Below are 17,252 nucleotides of genomic sequence, written 5' to 3'. Positions count from 1 at the left end.
GTCTCGAACTCCTGACCTCAAGTGATCCACCTGTCTCAGCCTCCCAAAGTGTTGGAATTACGGGCGTGAGCCATCGCGCCTGGCCAGTCTGTGGTATTTTATTATGACAGCCTGAGCTGACAGAGATACTGATGACACCACCAGAGGAAGAAGTCCACAGAATCTCACAGAGCCACAGAAGTGATTCTGGCCACCGTTGCCAGAGAGCGAGCAGTTTTGCCGACCCGCTTAGGATGTGTGATGGATGCCATGTTAGTTTCCTGCGGCTGCCATAATGAGTACCACAAACCAGGCTCCTTCAAACAGGAATTTCTTCCCTCACTGCCCTGGGGGTCCAAAGCTCAAAAATCAAGCCAGCAGAGCCATGCTTCCCACAGGAGCTTAGGGGAGGAGGCTTCCCTTCTTCTAGCAGTGGCTGGTGGCTCCTGGCATTCCCTGGCTTGTGGCCACATCACTCCCATTTCTGGCCCTGTTTTTTTTTTTTTTTTTTTTTTTTTGAGACAGGATCTTACTCTGTCACCCAGGCTGGAGTGCAGTGGTTTGATCTTGACTTACTGCAACTTCCACCTCCCAGGCTCAAGTGATCTTCCCACCTCAGCTTCCAGAGTGGCTGGGACTACAGGTGTGTGCCACCACGCCCAGCTAATTTTTTTTTTTTGAGATGGAGTTTCACTCGTTACCCAGGCTGGAGTGCAATGGCGCGATCTCGGCTCACCGCAACCTCCGCCTCCTGGGTTCAGGCAATTCTCCTGCCTCAGCCTCCTGAGTAGCTGGGATTACAGGCACGTGCCACCATGCCCAGCTAATTTGTTCTATCTTTAGTAGAGATGGGGTTTCACCATGTTGACCAGGATAGTCTCTATGTCTTGACCTCGTGATCCACCTGCCTTGGCCTCCCAAAGTGCTGGGATTACAGGCGTGAGCCACCGCGCCCAGCCACCCTGTCTCTTAGAGGAACCCATGTCACTGGATGCAGAGCCTATCTGGACAATCCAGGGTGATCTCTCGAGCTCCTTCATTTTAATTGTATCTGCAAAGGCTGGATGCAATGGCTCATGCCTATATTCTCAGCACTGTGGGAGGCTGAGGTGGGTGGATTGCTTGAGGTCAGGAGTTCAAGACCAGCCTGGCCAACATGGTGAAACCTGCTCTCTACTAAAAATACAAAAATTAGCCAGGTGTGGTGGCAGGCACCTATAATCCCAGCTACTGGGGAGGCTGAGGCACAAGAATCACTTGAATCTGGGAGGCGGAGGTTGCAGTGAGCTGAGATCACACTACTGCACTCCAGACTGGGTGACAGAGCAAGACTCCATCTCAAAAAATATTAACAAAATCGTATCTACAAAGATCCTTTTTCAAGATAACATCACTTTCTCAGGTATCAGGGGTCAGCAGCTGAATGTGTTTTGGGGGCTGGCTGCCATCCAGCACAGTATAGATGACAGTGATTCTAATAGTAAACCTAAGTCCTTGTGTTTGTGCAGAGGGGTGAGAGGGCAAGAGTCAGAAGTGGCTGCGTTGCCATCTCTGACTCGGATACCTCTGTGAGGCCTTCCTGTGGAGCGAGACTTTCTGGAACGAGCCTCCATCTCCTCTGGGGACAGCGGGGGAGCTTTTGTTTGACGGTTTGTGTGACAGGCTGTCAGGGAGCTACTTTGCATCTGTCACTTGGCCCCTCACGGTTACCAGGCCAGGGTGGAGACCGCCGTCGGAGCACCACTGGGCAGCAGTCATGAACTCTGAGAGGTGCATCCTTCCCCAAACCAGGCCCTGCAAAGCCTGCGTTTCTTCCATCTGCAACAGGGAGGCCGAAGCCGGCCTGACCGTAGGGCCGCTGGGGAGTCCATGGAAGCTGCCCCTGCCCGCAAGACCAGGAGGCAGATGCTGAGTCTCCCGTCACAGAAAGAAGAGAGGCCACAGCAAGTGCAATCATGGTTTATTTCTGATGTGGCTGAGTCTAGGGGCAGGGCGGGTGGTGGGTGTGGGGCGTGTGGGTGGCAGCTAGAACTCCACCTTGCAGGCGGGGAAGGCGTCGTCCTGCATGGACACCATGCTGTTACTACCCAGGACTGTGATGCCCAGCGCCTGGTGCCGCGCGTGCGTCTCCGCATACCACGTGTGCATGGCCGCCGAGTCGAAGGTGGGGATCAGGGTCACCTGTAGGTGGGGGCGGGGAGACAGAGGGTGGAACACCAGTGAGAGGGGTACCCCCTGCCCTGATGGCCTGGGGCCCAAGTCGCCTTCCTTTCCTGGCATTCGAGGCCTTTCCAGGCCTTTTCCAGATCTTGTTTGCTCCAACGGGTGGTCGGCCTGTCTGTGAGGACCCCGCTCCTCCCAACCAGCACCCAAAGACCCTTTTCAGCACACAGGAGACAAGCCCCTCCACTGCAAGGCCTCCCTTGGCCCGAGCTCCCTCTCCACTCACTTGGGTCTCCAACCTCTTTCCTACCTCTGGGCCTTTGCCCGGGCTGTGCACCCTACAAGGACGCTCTTTGGAAGCCAGACTAGCAGCTCCGTGAGGGCAGGGGCCTCGGTGTGAGATGGTTCTCCTTCTGCCCACACGTGCCTCGCCCATGCAATGCTTGTTTTCGATCGCTCGGCTTCATGCAGTCATGGGGGTGGGTTCTCAGCCGCACAGACACCACACGGCCCACCTATTCCACCCCGGCTAAGTCTCACAAGGAAACAATGGCTAAGTGACAAGGTGTCTGGGGAAGGGACAGACCCACGAGGCTTCACGAGGCCCTGCATCTCCCCCAGGCTCCGACACAGCCGATGAGGACGGTAGTGTGACAGAATCAGAGTCTGAAGGGGTCCCTAAAGGCTGAGCGTGTAAGACTCCCAAGTTTGCCCCCATCCCTGTGTGGCCTGGGGGATGCAGCTTAGTCTCTGAGAGTCGAGGGTGTTTTTCCCCACCTGTGCTGACTACGCTCACTAACGCCAGAGTCCCCAGGGTGACACGCACCTGCAGGTCACGGTCCCACTGCTGTTTGCTGGCCAGCAGCGCGTCCAGGACGGCCCGCATGCCCTCCTCCTTGCGCTGGTCCTGGCCACTGATGACGTAGCAGAGCGCGCGCACGCGCTGGAAGAACTCCTCGTCCACCAGGTGGGCGCTGCTTCCGCTGGGCAGATAGGCCAGGTCCAGGTAGACCGGGGACTTGGCAGGGGTGGCTGATGCCCCGGGCCGGCTGCTGGCTGACCCTGCAGATGGGGAGATGAGGAGTCAGGGATGAGCTCTGGGCTGGGGAGGCACTGAGGCTCCCAGTTCCACCTGCACCGCTCAGAACAGCTCCCTCAGCAGGAGGCCTGATGGCAGAATTTCCTGGGGAGCCCTGGTGCTCTCATGACTCCAGTGAATCTTACTTTAAGAAATGGGGTCTCACTATGCTGCCTAGGCTCATCTCAAACTCCTGGGCTCAAGTGATCCTCCTACCTCAGCCTTTCAAGTAGCTGGGACTACAGGTGCCGGTCACCATGTCTTGGCTTCAGTGACTTTACTCACTCTGCAAACACCACTGGGCACCCCTCTGTGACAAGGGCCAGACTCATCCCCAGCCAGTCCCTGGACATAGACATCCCCAGGGTCGGGGGTGGGTGGCAATCAGGGAATGCTCCCTGGAAGAGGGTTTGAGTCTGAGCCCTGAAAGCAGCCAGTGCCTGGACCACTCTGCTACTTCTGCGGCATCTGTCTGGTTCACTTGCTCAAGGAGTGTTTATCAGGACCTCCTGTGCACCAGGCCCTGAAACATGGCTGTGAGCAAGACAGAATCCCTGCCCCAAGGGTGATGGGGAGCCAGAGTGGGTGGAGAGGGCCTTGGAGGTGGGCCCAGGAGCAGCATGGGGGTGCTGCATGGGATGAGACAGCAGCTCTGGGGGCCTGGTCCAACCCTGACCTTAGGGCCAAAGGGGACTGAAAGGAAGCAGCTGGGTCTCGGGCACAAGAAGCCTACCTGACCCTCCATCTTACAATCACAGCTGCTGCCCAGCTCAGGGTACTCAGGTTTGTACGCCAACAAATACATACCCTCAAATGAAATGGACACATTCCTAGAAACACAAAGACCACCAAGACACAATAACAAAGAAAAAGAAAATCAGCATACATCTGTGGCTAGCAAGGAGAACGGATTTACAACCTCCCAAGGAAGAAGAGCCCTGGGGAACTCCATCAAACATTTAAACACCTAACATCGGCCTTTCTCAAACTTTTCAAAGAACTGAAGAGGCAGGAACACTTTCTAACTCATTTTATGAGGCCAGAATTGTCTTGATAGCAAAGCCAGACACAGATAGTTAATTCTACAAGAAAATGGCAGTTCAACAGCCTTTATGAACAATAACGTAAAAAAATCAGCAAAGTATTAACAAACCTAATTCAGTAGCATATTAAAAGAATTACATACCCTAAGTCAGACTTATTCCTGGAATGCAAGGATGGTTCAACATATGAAACAAAAAATCAGTGTTATTATTAACACATCACGGTAACAGACTAAAGGGTGGAAAGAACCACCTGATCATCTCAACTGATGGAGAAACAACACTGCAACACTTAACAAAATACCCTTTGCATGATAAAAACACTCAACAAAGTAGGAAGGGAAGAACATTATCAACATAACAAAGGCACATACGAAAACCCGCAGTAAACATACTCAATGGTGAAAGACTAAAAGCTTTTCCTCTAAGATTAGGAAGAAACAAGACATGGATGTCTACCTTTTTTTTTTTTGAGCAGTCTTGCTCTGTTGCCTGGCTGGAGTGCAGTGGCACGATCTCAGCTCACTGCAACCTTCCCCTCCAGGGTTCAAGTGATTCTCCTGCCTCAGCCTCCTGAGTAGCTGGGACTACAGGTGTGTGCCACAAGCTCAGCTAATTTCTTTCTTTTTTTTTTTGTATTTTTAGTAGAGACGGGGTTTCACTATGTTGGCCAGGATGGTCTCAATCTCTTGACCTCGAGATCCACCTGCCTCGGCCTCCCAAAGTGCTGGGATTACAGACGTGAGCCAACGCGCCCGGCTGGATGCCTACTTTCATCACTTCTATTCAACATAGTAGTAAAAGTTACAGTAACAGTAATTAGACAAGGAAAAGAAATGAAAGGCATCCAAACTGGAAAAGTAGTAGTAAAATTCTCTGTTCTTAGATGACGTTACCTCATAGGTGGAAAACCCTATAGATTCTGTCACAATAGATAGAGCGAGGGGGGTGGGAAAAAAAAATATATATATATATGCTGTTAAAATTAATAAACGGACTGGGTGTGGTGGCTCACACCTGTAATCTTGGCATTTGGGAGGTTGAGGTGGGTGGGATCACTTGAGGTCAGGAGTTCAAGACCAGTTTAGCCAACATGACAAAACCCCGTTTCTACTAAAAATACAAAACTTAGCTGGGCATGGTGGCACATGCTAGACCAATGGAATAGAATAGAGAGGCCCAGAAATAAATCCTCACATATATGGTTAAATGATTTTCAACAAGGGTTTCAAACTATTCACTGGGGAAAGGGCAGTTTTTTCAACAAATGGTGCTGGGAGAGCTGGGCCTCCACATGCAAGAGAACGACAGTGGATCCTTCCACCACATACAAATGTTACCTCCAAATAGATCAGGGGCCTAAATGTGAAAGGGAAAACTACAAAACTCCTAGAAGAAAACATAGGGTAGAAGCTTCTCAGTGCTGGATTTGACCAGGTGCAGTGGCTCACACCTGTAATCCCAGCACTTTGGGAGGCTGAGGTGAGCAGATTGCTTGAGGTCAGGAGTTCGAAACCAGCCTGGTCAACATGGTGAAACCCCACTTCTACTAAAAATACAAAAAAAATCAGCCAGGTGTGGTGGTGGGTGCCTGTAATGGCAGCTACTCAGGAAGGCTGGAGAATTGCTTGAACCCGGGGGCGGAGGTTGCAGTGAGCCAAGATCATACCCCGACACTCCAGCCTGGGCAACAGAGTGAGACTCCATCTTAAAACAAAACAAAAAAAATGGGATATGGCAATCATTATTGGGTCTGACATCAAAAGTGCAGACAACAAGAGAAAAAAATAGACAAAATGGACTTAGTATTTAAAACTTTTGTGCATCAAAGGGCATTATCAACAGAAGAAAAAGGCAACTCACAGAATGGGAGGAAGTATTTGCAAGCCATGTTATCTGCTAAAGGGTTAACGTCCAGAATGATTTACAAAACTCAACAACAGAAAACAACCCAATTTAAAAATGGGCAAAGGGGGCTCATGCCTGTAATCCCAGCACTTTGGGAGGCCAAGGCGAGAGGATCGCTTGAGGCTGAGAGTTCAAGATCAGCCTGGGCAACACAGTGAGACTCCATCTCTACAAAAACATTTAAAAATTAGCCAGGCATGATGGCATGCACCTGTAGTCCCAGCCACTTGGGAGGCCGAGGTGGGAGGATTGCTTGAACCCAGGAAGTCGAGGCTACAGTGAGCAGTTTGCACCACACTCCAGCATGAGTGACAGAGCAAGACCCTATCTCTAAAAAATAAAATTTAAAATTGAGCAAAACTCGAATATTTCTCCAAAGAAAATGAATGTCCAACAAGCATGTAAAAAGATTCTCAACATCACTAATCATTAGGAAAATGGAAATGGAAACTACAAAGCGACCCCACCTCACGCCCTTTAGATTGGCTAGTGGCAAGCAGCTGCTGTGGAAAAGAGTCTGACAGTTCATCCAAAATTAAACATCGAGCCGGGGCGTGGCACCTCATGCCTATAATCCCAGCACTCTGGGAGGCTGCGGCCGAAGGATCGCTTGAACTCAGGAGTTCCACACCAGCCCGAGCCACACAGAGACCCCAGTGCTAGGCAAAATTTTAAAATCAGCTGGGCGTGATGGTGTGTGTCTGTGGTCCCAGCTGTTCAGGAGGTGGGAGGGTTGCTTGGTTCCAGCTGTTTGGGAGGTTGAGGCTGCAGTGAGCCCTGTTTGCGCCACTGCACTCCAGCCTGGATGACAGATTGAGACCCTATCTCAGAAAAAAAAAAACACAAGAAAAAAAAGCACAGCAGCAGGCCAGAGACCCTCCCCTCGGCAAGGTCTGCTTAAAATGTGAGCCTTTGGCTGGTGTCTGGAAATCTGGATCTCAGGAGGAGGGTTCCCACCATCCCATCTGAGAGGGGCTCCCTGTGCCTGGACTGGACCACACATCTGATCTCCCCTTTTTTGGCGAGAGGGGGGCGGGTCTAGAATCTCTGTGCCAGACAGAGGATGCCTATGTAACTGGCCCAATAAGAACCTGGGCATGCTGAGTCTCTAATCAGCTTCCATGAGACACACTGTTACGACTTGCTACTGGAGAAATGGAGCCTGTGGTATGCAGCCCCACTGGGAGAGGATTCTGGAAGCTTCTGCCTTGTTTCCTGTGGACTTCACCCTACATGCCTTTTCTCTCTGCTGATCCTGCTCTGCTAGGAGTACAACCGTAGGCTAGGTCCTCCTAACCAATCAATTACATAAAATGCACTATTTAAAGTTTCAACTCTTTCATTTTACTTACTGTGGCTTCTGGAAACCCACAACGAGCATACATACTCACCTAGCTGCCATCCAGGGTGCTGTCCAGGCCCCTCAGAACGGCAAGAGGTTCAACACTGAGGTCAGTTTGCATTTCACAGGAGAAACTGAGCCCCAGAGTGTGGGCACTGCTGAGGTCACACAGCAATTAAGAACAGGAGGACCTGGCTGGGTGCAGTGGCTCACACCTGTAATCCCAACACTTTGGGAGGCCGAGGTGGGTGGATCACCTGAGATCAGGAGTTCGAGACCTGCCTGGCCAACATGGTGAAACTGTGTCTACTAAAAGTGCAAAAATTAGCTGGGCATGGTGGTGGGCACCTGTAATCTCAGCTACTTGGGAGGCTGAGGAAGGAGAATCTCTTGAACCCGGGAGGTGGAGGTTGCGGTGAGCCAAGATCGCACCATTGCACTCAAGCCTGGGCAACAAGAGCGAAACTCTGTCTCAAAAAAAAAACAAAAAACAAAAACAGGAGGACTGGCAGGGCACGGTGGCTCACGATGGGAATCCCAGCACTTTGGGAGAGTGAGGTGGGCAGATAGTTTGAGGCCAGCAGTTTGAAATCAGCCTGGGCAACACAGTGAGACCCTATCTCTACCAAAAACGTGAAAATTAGGCAGGCGTGGTAGCCGTGCCTATTGTCCCAGCTACTGGAGAGGCTGAGGTGGGAGGGTGTCTGGAGCCACAGAGGTTGGGGCTGCAGTGAGCTGTGATTGCACCACTGCATTCCAGCCCGGGAGACAGTCAGACCATCTCTTCTAAAAAGCAACAAGTAAGAACAGGAGGATGAGCTACGCCCTCTCCGGCCTGAGCAGCCGCCAACCCAGCCTAGGGCCCCGGCTCCAATACTCACCCAGTGGGCCTCGAGTGGCAGTCCTGGGGGCTGAGGACTTTCTGGACAGGGGTGCTCGGCCTCCCTTCTCACTGGGCTCACTCCGGGCACTGAGTGGCCTGCTGGCCCGGTCCCCACCAGCAAGGCCCTTGGTTTTGGCAGCAGCCACTGGAGTGGCTTTGGGGGTGGCAGCACGTGAGGTGGGGCGCGTCAGCAGCTTCCGGGTGCGGCCCACGTTCTCCGTCTGCCTCGCTGTCTTGGGGGGCAGCATCTCTGGGTCCACCATGCAGATACTGGATGGGTCAGGCAGTGGTGGGGGGACCTTGAGGGGGTCAGGCAAAGGGTCATGGCGAGGGACTCCAAAGGCCTCTGTGTCCTCATCCGAGTCTGCGGCACCGGGAGCCAGGGGCACAGGGTCTGAGTCAGACAGCGTGGGCAGGGACTCGCTGACTGACGTGGGTGGCGTCTCCTCAACCCCCAGCCCACCTGCCCGCTCCTGTGACCGGGCGCTGCTGTCGTTGGAGCTGCCAGGGGACGCAGGGGCTGGCGCCATGGGCACCGCCTTTCGATGCTCAAACTCACAGGGTGACACTAGGCACAGGTCCACATCGTGTGGGGAGGCCGAGCGCCGAGCCCTGGGGCCACGCAGCGGGAGGCTCAGCCCAGCCTCACTGGTGGGGGCGGATGGCGGCAGCACCTGCTCAAAGGACACAGACAGGGACTCGTCTACTTCTGTGGAGTGCGGGGAGCCCACCTCTGCGGGCAGTGAGGGCGTGGTCACCGTGGGCGTGGTCACTGTGGGGGAGGCATCAGGCCCAGCCTCCCCACCCCGCAGTGGGCTCAGCGACAGCCGCCCGCTGCCCTCCGCGGGGCTCCGGCGAGACTCAGGGGAGGGTGTGCGTGGCCTCGGGATCGAGCTGGCAGCCAGTGGCAGCTCGAGCGCCTTCTCCTCCCCAGCTGGAGGAGGGTTGGGCCCCAGCTCCAGGCTGGGCGTGGCCACCAGCTGGGAGGCGGGCGAGCCACCTGCCACATTTGGGGGGCTGGCCTCTCCACATCGGAAGCCAGGTGGGCTACGAGGTCCATTTGCCACCGGCGGGAAGCCAGAGTGTGATGTGCTCGGCGCTGTGCTGGGTGCTTTGCGGGGCTTGAGTGCTGCCTGGGCACCAGTCTTCTTGAGGCTGGGCACAGAAGAGGTTGCACGGCGCACCTCCCGAGGCTGGGGCCGGGGCACACTCGGCTTGGGGTCCTTCTTCACCTCCCGGGAGGTCTTGGCTTCCTTCTCAGTCTTGCGCAGGGCTTCAGCCCGTGCTGGCTCCTTCCGGGCCACCCCAGGGCGCTCTAGGACAGGTCTAGGGTGGGCGGCGGGCATACCCTCTCTCTTCGAGCTGTCTCGGGAGCCCACGCTCTCTTTGCTCTCAGCTCGCCGCAGCCCCTCCAGGTCCTGGGGTGTCACCACAGGCTCTCGCAGGAACTTCAAGTGCTGCAGGCGGAGGAGGCCATCCAGGAGGCAGGCGGGCGGGGTGCAGCCGGGAAACAGCACGCGCACCACCTTCTCACCGGGGCCCGCAGGGTGCCACACCAGCAGGGCGCACACGGAGGCCAGCGTGCGCTCGGCGCCAGTGGAGGGCGGGTGCAGCACGTACATGTCCAGCCGGCCCACGCCCATCTTCTCAAAGAGCACGGTTGGCTTGGCCGGCACGGGGCCGCGGCTGAGGGGCAGGGGCGTAATGCCCAGCTGTGCCAGGAGGCTCAGTGCCAGCTCCGCCTCGTCCTCGCCGCGCGCCAACCGCGATGCGGCCTCGCAGGCGTTGAAGAACACCACCCCCAGGTTGGGGGAGATGAGCCTGCGCAGCCTGTCGTCCCAGGAGCCCCCACCAGCAGCCACCTCGGAGCGCTCGGCCAGTTTGCGCCGCAGCAGGCTGTTGAGGCCGGGGAGGCTGTCGGCGCCCGGGTGGGTCACGAGCACGGCATCCACGCGGTCCAGGTGCCGCACCAGCTTCCAAAAGCTGGACTTGGGGTTCGAGCCACCATTGACCAGCACGGTGAAGCCATTGACAGCAAAGAAGGCGGCATCCCCGAGGCCTCCAGGGAAGATGTAGCAGCAGGGCCGGCCCAGCCTGAGGAAACCCCCGGTGGTGGGGGGCTCCAGCAGCTCGAAGGGGGACGGCGGCTCCAGAGACTCTGCCACGTACTCCAGGAACTCACACAGGCCCTCAGAGTTGGGCAGGTGCGCCGGGGGGTTCAGCCGCAGCTGGAGCGCCCCCTGGAGGTCGGGTACAGCAGGTGCCAGCTGGGCCCAATCTCCGAAGGTTGGGCACGTGATGGTGAGTACTGGTGGCTGTGCAGGTGGGGGCATGGTGGCCAGGATGTCCCAGATCTGCATGGAGGGGAGTGTAAGAGGCCACCCAGAGCCAGGCAACACCCTGCCCAGTGGGAAAACTGGGCGAGGACACCCTCATCCTTCACCCCAGGCCTGCTCCTCAGGACCCTCCCACCAAAACCCAACCCTCCCCAGCCCCAGGAGGCTCTATGGTCTGGCCTCACCTTCTGCCTCTCCCTCCACTTCAAATGACTCCCTGCCCCATGGCCTTTAGCTCACCCTTCTCTCCTCCCAGAGCACAGCTCTCCCTCCAAGGAGACCCTCCATGCCCCACCTCTGTCTACTGAACCTTTTTTCTTTTCTTTTTTTTTTTTTTTTTTTGAGACAGAGTCTCGCTCTGTTGCCCAGGCTGGAGTGCAATGGCACAATCTTGGTTCACCGCAACCTCCCCCTCCTGGGTTCAAGCAATTCTCCTGCCTCAGCCTCCTGAGTAGCTGAGATTACAGGCACCCGCCACCACACCTGTTTAACTTTTTCTATTTTTAGTAGAATAGGCTTTCACTATGTTGGCCAGGCTAGTCTTGAACTCCTGACCTTGTGAACCGCCTGCCTCGGTCTCCCAGAGTGCAGGGATTACAGGCCTGAGCCACGTGCCCGGCCTTGTCAGCACTTTTAAGTGCCCTACTACAATGTGAAAACATAGTTTGCTAGAGATTTTTGCCTGTGTGTCCTACACAGACTGGGGGTACCAGAAAGGACCCATTTGGCTCCATCCCACATCAGGCCACGGGGGCATCTGCTGACCTACAGACCCAGCTCACACCCTTTCATGGGCGATGACCCCCTGACAGCCAGGAGGCACATGTCACCACTGCCATCCTACAGAGGAGGCTGGGGACACACAGCCTGACGCAGACAAGCCAGGATTCAGAGCTGGGGAAAGGGGGATGACAAAGGGGTGGCTTACCTCTCTGTCCTTCAGGACCTGGAGGAAGTGGTGGGGCGAGAAGCCCCCTGTCTGTAGCAGCAGCTCCCCCGTCTCCTCCAGGCAGGGCCCAGCCAACACCAGCAGCTTGTGAGAAGCAGGGTCCAACAGAAGGTTCCGGAGCTGAGGGAGGGGGTAAGTACTAAACGCCCCGTTCTGTGCCGTGACGTATCCAGCAGTCCTCTTTGGGGTAGCCTCGAATTGATAACATAACCACCCCTCTCCTGTCCGCATCCCACGGCCAGCCCAGTGCTCACCTAGCTAAGAGGGCAGTCTCCAGGTCTCCTGCTGGGCCCCGCCCCCTAGCAAACTCCTATTCATCCTACAAAGCCCAGCTCTGGTGTCCCTCCTGAAAGCACTCCCTGCCCTTTCTGGGCTCTCTCAAGTCCACCTCTCCCTCCAGCCCAGCCCTGATGCCACAGGTCTAGGGGTATCTGTGTCTGGCTCTGTCTCCTAAAAACTGAGAGCCTCTTTCTGATATATAATTGGTGGAAGAGTAAGATAGCTACAAGCCAGTTAACATTAGTAACTCAATGCAGACAACTGCTGAGGCCTAGCCAGAGGGAACCCATGGGATGCAGTCTGCTCTGGCCTTTCCACCCCCAGCCCCATGCTGTCCTGGGCCCTGGGCTGTGAGTGCTTACCTTCCCCTCCCTCCCAAACTCCAGCCTTCTCTGCTCCCATCCCAGAGGAGGGAAGAAGCAAAGGCTGGAGCCACAGGGCAGGCTTCTGAGCGAGGAAGTGGGGTGTGGGTGTCTCGAGGAGCTGGGGCAGCATGAAGATGAGGGCACGAGACATGAAGGCAGAGACGGCACCAGTCCCAGCAGCCTGCCCCCTCCAGGATGCCCGCCATTCCCTACCTCATCACACAGGGACTTGTCTGATGGGTTCAGGAGGACCAGGGTCTCCAGGGTATCGCCACGGTGGTGCAAGCTCCGCTGGCCTGTGGGGCAATCAGGCCGTCCTGGAGTCAAATCCTGCCTCCCTGTGTGACCCTCAGGGAACACGAACGCCCCTGGGAACCCACCCAGGGATTATGTGGAGAGTAACAGGCGCATGGCAGAGCTGCAGGTCAGGACCAGGCGAGGCCAGCCTGAGAGGGGCAGTACCCAGAGCACCACGTGGCACAGGGCCTGGTTAGCAGCTGCCACCCCTGTGGGTAATCCCACAATCACATTCATTCGCTTTTCTTGAGACAGTCTCACTCTGTCGCTCAGGCTGGAGTACAACGTCATGGCCTCGGCTCACTGCAACCTCCGCCTCCCAGGTTCAAGTGATTCTCCTGCCTCAGCCTCCAAAGTAGCTGGGATTATAGGCGCATGCCACCACACCCCAATAATTTTTTAAATTTTTAGTAGAGACAGGGTTTCACCATGTTGGTCAGGCTGGGCTCGAACTCCTGATCTCAGGTGATCCTCCAGCTTTGGCCTCCCAAAGTGCTGTGATTATAGGCATGATGCACTGCGCCCTGCCACATCTAGTTTTTAGACATGGAGCCAGAGCTGGGGGAGGGCCAGTCGTACATCCAGAGCAAAGGCCCTAAGGCAGGGCTGAGCTAGGGGTGGGGCAGCATAAGGGGCGGGGCTGGAATGGGGCTGTTTCTGAACTCAGCTAGGGGTGGGGCAGCATGAGGGGCAAGGCTGGAGTGGGTTGTTTCTGGGATCCTGACCCTCCTTTGTCCCCAGGGCCGGGGTGTGTGTGTGTGTGTTTTGCTTTTGTTTTTGAGACAGAGTCTCCTTCTGTCACCCTCGCATGATCTCAGCTCACTGCAATCTCCGTCTCTTGTGTTCAAGCGGCTCTCCCACCTCAGCCTCCCAAGTAGCTAGGACTACAGGCATGTACCACCACACCCAGCTAATTTTTGTATTTTTAGTAGAGACAGGGTTGCACCATATTGCCCAGGCTGGTCTTGAACTCCCAACCTCATGATCCACCTGCTTGGCCTCCCAAAGTGCTGGGATTACAGGCGTGAGCCACCGCGCCCAGCCCCAAATGTGTTTTAAACATCAGCACTGTGAGAAAGGGGTGGCAAGTAGCCAGAGCCAGAGGAGGGCCAGGGAGGGCCAACCTGGACCAGGGTACAGCAAAAGCAAAGGCCCTGAGGCCCAGGACCGGGCTGTGAGCATGGCTGAGTCTTGAGAAGCAGACTGTCCCGTGCAGTCAGCTCTTATCATGTTTAGCTTTATTTTTTTTTTTGAGACAGGATTTTGCTCTGTTGCCCAGACTGAAGTGCAGTGGCGCAGTCCTAGCTCACTGCAGCCTCTAGCTCCTGGGTTCAAGAGATCCTCCCTCCTCAGCCTCCTGAGTAGCTGGGACTACAGATGTGCACCACCAGGCCCGGCTCATTTTTATATTTTCAATAGAAACAGGGTTACACCATGTTGCCCCAGCTGGTTTTGAACTCCTGACCTCAAACGATCCTCCCACCTTTACCTCCCAAAGGGATGAGATTACAGGCGAGAGCCACCCCACCCAGACTTGGCATGCTTTTTGTCGCACGCAGATATTGCCCCATTCAGGTGGGGAAGGCATAGGAAGGGGAAGTGGCCACAAAGGTTGCACACAGCAGACAGGATTTCTAGCCCCACTTTCTGCCCCATGAAGAGTCAGGAAGCCCCGAGGACCCACTGGGACAATGAGACGACGGACATTTCCTTCCTCTCCAGCAGCAGCCGAGAGGTGACTTGAGACCAGCAGGAGCGCAGGGCTGTTCAGACAACACCCAAGCCCTGTGCCCCCATCCTGGGTCACCCCAGAGGGGAGCCTCGTGCTGAGGTGGGCCCTCCTTGATCTCACTCCTTTTCAGTTCCCTACCTACTGAGCGCCTACTGTATACCCAGCCCTGTGGCTGTAAACCAAATTCAGTCCCTGCCTCCAAGGGGCCCACACTCCATCTCCCAGGGCCTGCTCAGTGCCCCCTCCACCTTCCAGATGTTTTTTTTTTTTCTTTTTTGAGACAGATTCCCTCCCACTCTGTCACTCAGGCTGGAGTGCAGTGTTGAGATCTCAGCTCACTGCAACCTCTGCCTCCTACCAGGTTCAAGTGATCCTCCCACCTCAGCCTCCTGAATAGCTGGGATTACAGGTACCTGCTACCATGGCAGTTAATTTTTGTATTTCTAGGAGAGACAAGGCTCCTCCATATTGGCCAGGCTGGTCTTGAACTCCTGACCTCAAGTAATCGGCCAGCCTCGGCCTCCCAAAGTGCTGGGATCATAAGCGTGAGCCACGGACTCGGTCTCTTCTCATGTTCTGTCCACTGCTGGGTCTTGGATGGGGCACTTCCCTTCCACTGGACACACCAGTCATAGCAGTTTCTCATCGAAAAACCCCCTCCTCAGGGACCTCCCCACCTCTTCCCCCTTCCATGCCACAGTTTCCTCATCTGTAAGTCAGGGATGAAAACACCAGTTCCTGCACTGTGGGTTACTGAGGACTGAGGGGATTATCCCTGGGTCAGGGCATGCATTTGAAAGGCCTCAGTTATATTATTAGTGTTGTTATTTACAGCTATACCCCACCCCCCATGCCTGGCAGACAGCTGGCACTTGTCCAGGGAATAAGAGATAGGGGAGCAGCCAGGGGCACCCCAGCCTCACCTTTCACGATGCTGGAGAAGGTGGCAGAGTGTCGGGACACAAAGACCTTGAGCTGTTCATCAAGGTTGCAGATGCCTGGATCCACATCCCAAGACCGGATGCCTGGTGGGAGGGAGGCATCGAGGCAGGAGTTCAGCCAGGCTTCCCAGCCCCCAGAATATTTCAATAACTAGCACCCTGTGGGTAGGGAGCGCCCCAGCCTCCTCCCTTCACTCACAGCTTGGAGACTCAGAAGTACCCAACACCTTCAGGTCTCGATGCAGCTGAGCCAGGAGACCCAGAGCACACCTCATCATTTTACAGATAAGACTCAGCAACCAAGCCTCCACCTCCTCCATCTCCACCTCCTTGCTGCTCCTATGCCCTGCCAGGCCCGTTTCCACTCACCGCCTTTGCAACAGCTGTTCCTTCTGCCTGGAAGCCCATCCCCCTGCCACCCCCACCTGTTCCTACTGGCCCAGGGGCCCTTCCCCCTTATCACCTTCAGGTGCTAAGACTGGCTGTCCCCTCAGCCCCTTGCAGACTTCTGATCCCTCCTGACACCATGTGAGCTGGAAGCTTGTTCTATCTCCTCATTTGCTTTGGATCCATCCCCCCCACCAAACCTGTGCTGGCAGGGCTGAATCTGTCTATCATCCCAGCCATGTCCCTGTGCCCACTGCCTGGCGCATAGCAGGTGCTCACTAAACACTCCCCAAGCACATGAAGCGAGGTGCGCGTTCCTGTCACATTTTACAATCAATGAAACACGCAGGTCCAGATTCTCCAAGGAATGGGGGATGAACACCCATCTCCACCCACGGGCGCATCATGCCCGCAAGTCCCACTGTGCCAGTCCCAGTGTGCCAAGTGGCTGCAGGTGAACCGGGCAGGTGCACCTATGACTCACCTCCCTAAGTGCTAAATCCCCCGGGCAAGCCGCACCCACCCACACCCCAATTAGCAGCTCCTTGTGCTGCAACAGAAAGCGGGCCCCGGGGCTCCAGGCCAGCCTCCCCCAAATCTGCTTCTCCCTTCGTTAGCTCTCTAAGCTGCTAAAACCTAAGACCCAAAGCGTCCCCAAGCCCGCCCCCTGGGCGGGCCAGCCAGGCGGGAAGCGGAGCAATGGCCCAACTGCGCGGGTCCCCACGCCTAGGCCCGTGACCCGTGACCCCTCCCCGATTTTCACCCGGAGTTGGGGCGGGGCAGCCCTGCCCAGCCCAGGCCCCGATGCCACTTCCCCCGCGGGTACCCACAGGCACCCCGCCTTTGCCTGCGTCACGTGCCTAACGGTGAAGGGGACCCAGCCCCGGGCCCGCGATCCCCGCCCCAGAGCCTGGGCCCCGCCGCCGCAGCCGCCGCCCACCACCCGGCCCCGGGGCCAGGCGCGAAGCGTGCCCGCCTCCCGGGCTGTCGCGCGCCCCCGGGCCAGCCCGACCTCGTTCGAGCTCCTCTAAGACGTAGGTGAGGAGCCCCGGGCACCCGAACTCGCTGCCCACCACGAGGAGCAGCGAACTCGGGGCCGCGGCATCCCCGAGCCCAGGCACAGCCGCCATCTTCGCACCGCCCCGACGTTCTCAGCGCCCGCCCCGCTGGCCCCGCCTCTTAAAGGGGCTGCACCGGAAGAACTGAAGACCCCGCCCGGAACCACCCCAACCCCCGCCCCTTTTTGTCGACCACCTACTGGCCCTTTCAGGTCATGGAGAGCAGGGAATGCGGGTGCTAAAGGGGTTGGCGGACTCCTGGGTGTCTGTTTGGGAGCTGCTTCTCCCAAGGACCATTCATTCTTTTTTTTTCATTGAACAAGCTTTGATCGCCTGTCTGTTGCATGTAGGTCAGAATTCCTGCCCTCCACGAACTCACATCACTTAACAGTAGGCCCAGTCAGAACCTGGCGCCCCTGGATGCTCCCAGCTCCCTAGGTCAGGGCTTGAACAGAGAAGAGAAATCTATTTATAGGTAGAGCTTTGAGCGATGTGTAGGAGTTTGCCTTACA

General features: G+C 56.2%; 1 protein-coding gene across 4 annotated transcripts; it reads right to left on the bottom strand.

Annotated features, from left to right (window-relative positions):
- Positions 1–1,922: 1,922 nt before the first annotated feature.
- MAP1S (microtubule associated protein 1S) lies at positions 1,923–16,835 on the bottom strand. Of its 4 annotated transcripts, none has more exons than XM_078361782.1 (8): positions 16,695–16,835; positions 15,278–15,379; positions 12,539–12,621; positions 11,661–11,801; positions 8,395–10,750; positions 3,954–4,050; positions 2,969–3,204; positions 1,923–2,160 (listed from the first exon to the last, which is right to left on the bottom strand). In XM_078361782.1, the coding sequence occupies exons 1-7, from the start codon at positions 16,810–16,812 to the stop codon at positions 2,976–2,978; spliced, it is 3,126 nt and encodes a 1,041-aa protein (XP_078217908.1). In that variant the 5' UTR covers positions 16,813–16,835; the 3' UTR covers positions 1,923–2,160; positions 2,969–2,975. The 4 variants fall into 4 exon arrangements, with proteins under 4 accessions (XP_078217908.1, XP_078217907.1, XP_035139813.1 ...); XM_078361781.1 differs by lacking the exon at positions 16,695–16,835 and adding an exon at positions 15,495–16,020; XM_035283922.3 differs by lacking the exon at positions 3,954–4,050.
- Positions 16,836–17,252: the final 417 nt, after the last annotated feature.

This window comes from Callithrix jacchus, chromosome 22 (genome assembly GCF_049354715.1).
Source record: "Callithrix jacchus isolate 240 chromosome 22, calJac240_pri, whole genome shotgun sequence".
NCBI classification, from domain to species: domain Eukaryota; kingdom Metazoa; phylum Chordata; class Mammalia; order Primates; family Cebidae; genus Callithrix; species Callithrix jacchus.
Note: the sequence above shows the minus strand (reverse complement) of the source record. Positions and strands in the feature narration are given on the sequence as shown.

Coding starts and splice junctions, on each gene's coding strand:
- MAP1S (XM_035283921.3), bottom strand. CDS start 15,615: ATGGAGGAGGTGGAGGCTTGGTTGCTGAGTCTTATCTGTAAAATGATG. Junction 3,205..8,394: donor TGCCACTCGAGGCCCACTGG/GTGAGTATTGGA, acceptor CCCCATCTGCAG/GGTCAGCCAGCAGCCGGCCC. Junction 2,161..2,968: donor AGTGGGACCGTGACCTGCAG/GTGCGTGTCACC, acceptor CCCCACCTACAG/GTGACCCTGATCCCCACCTT.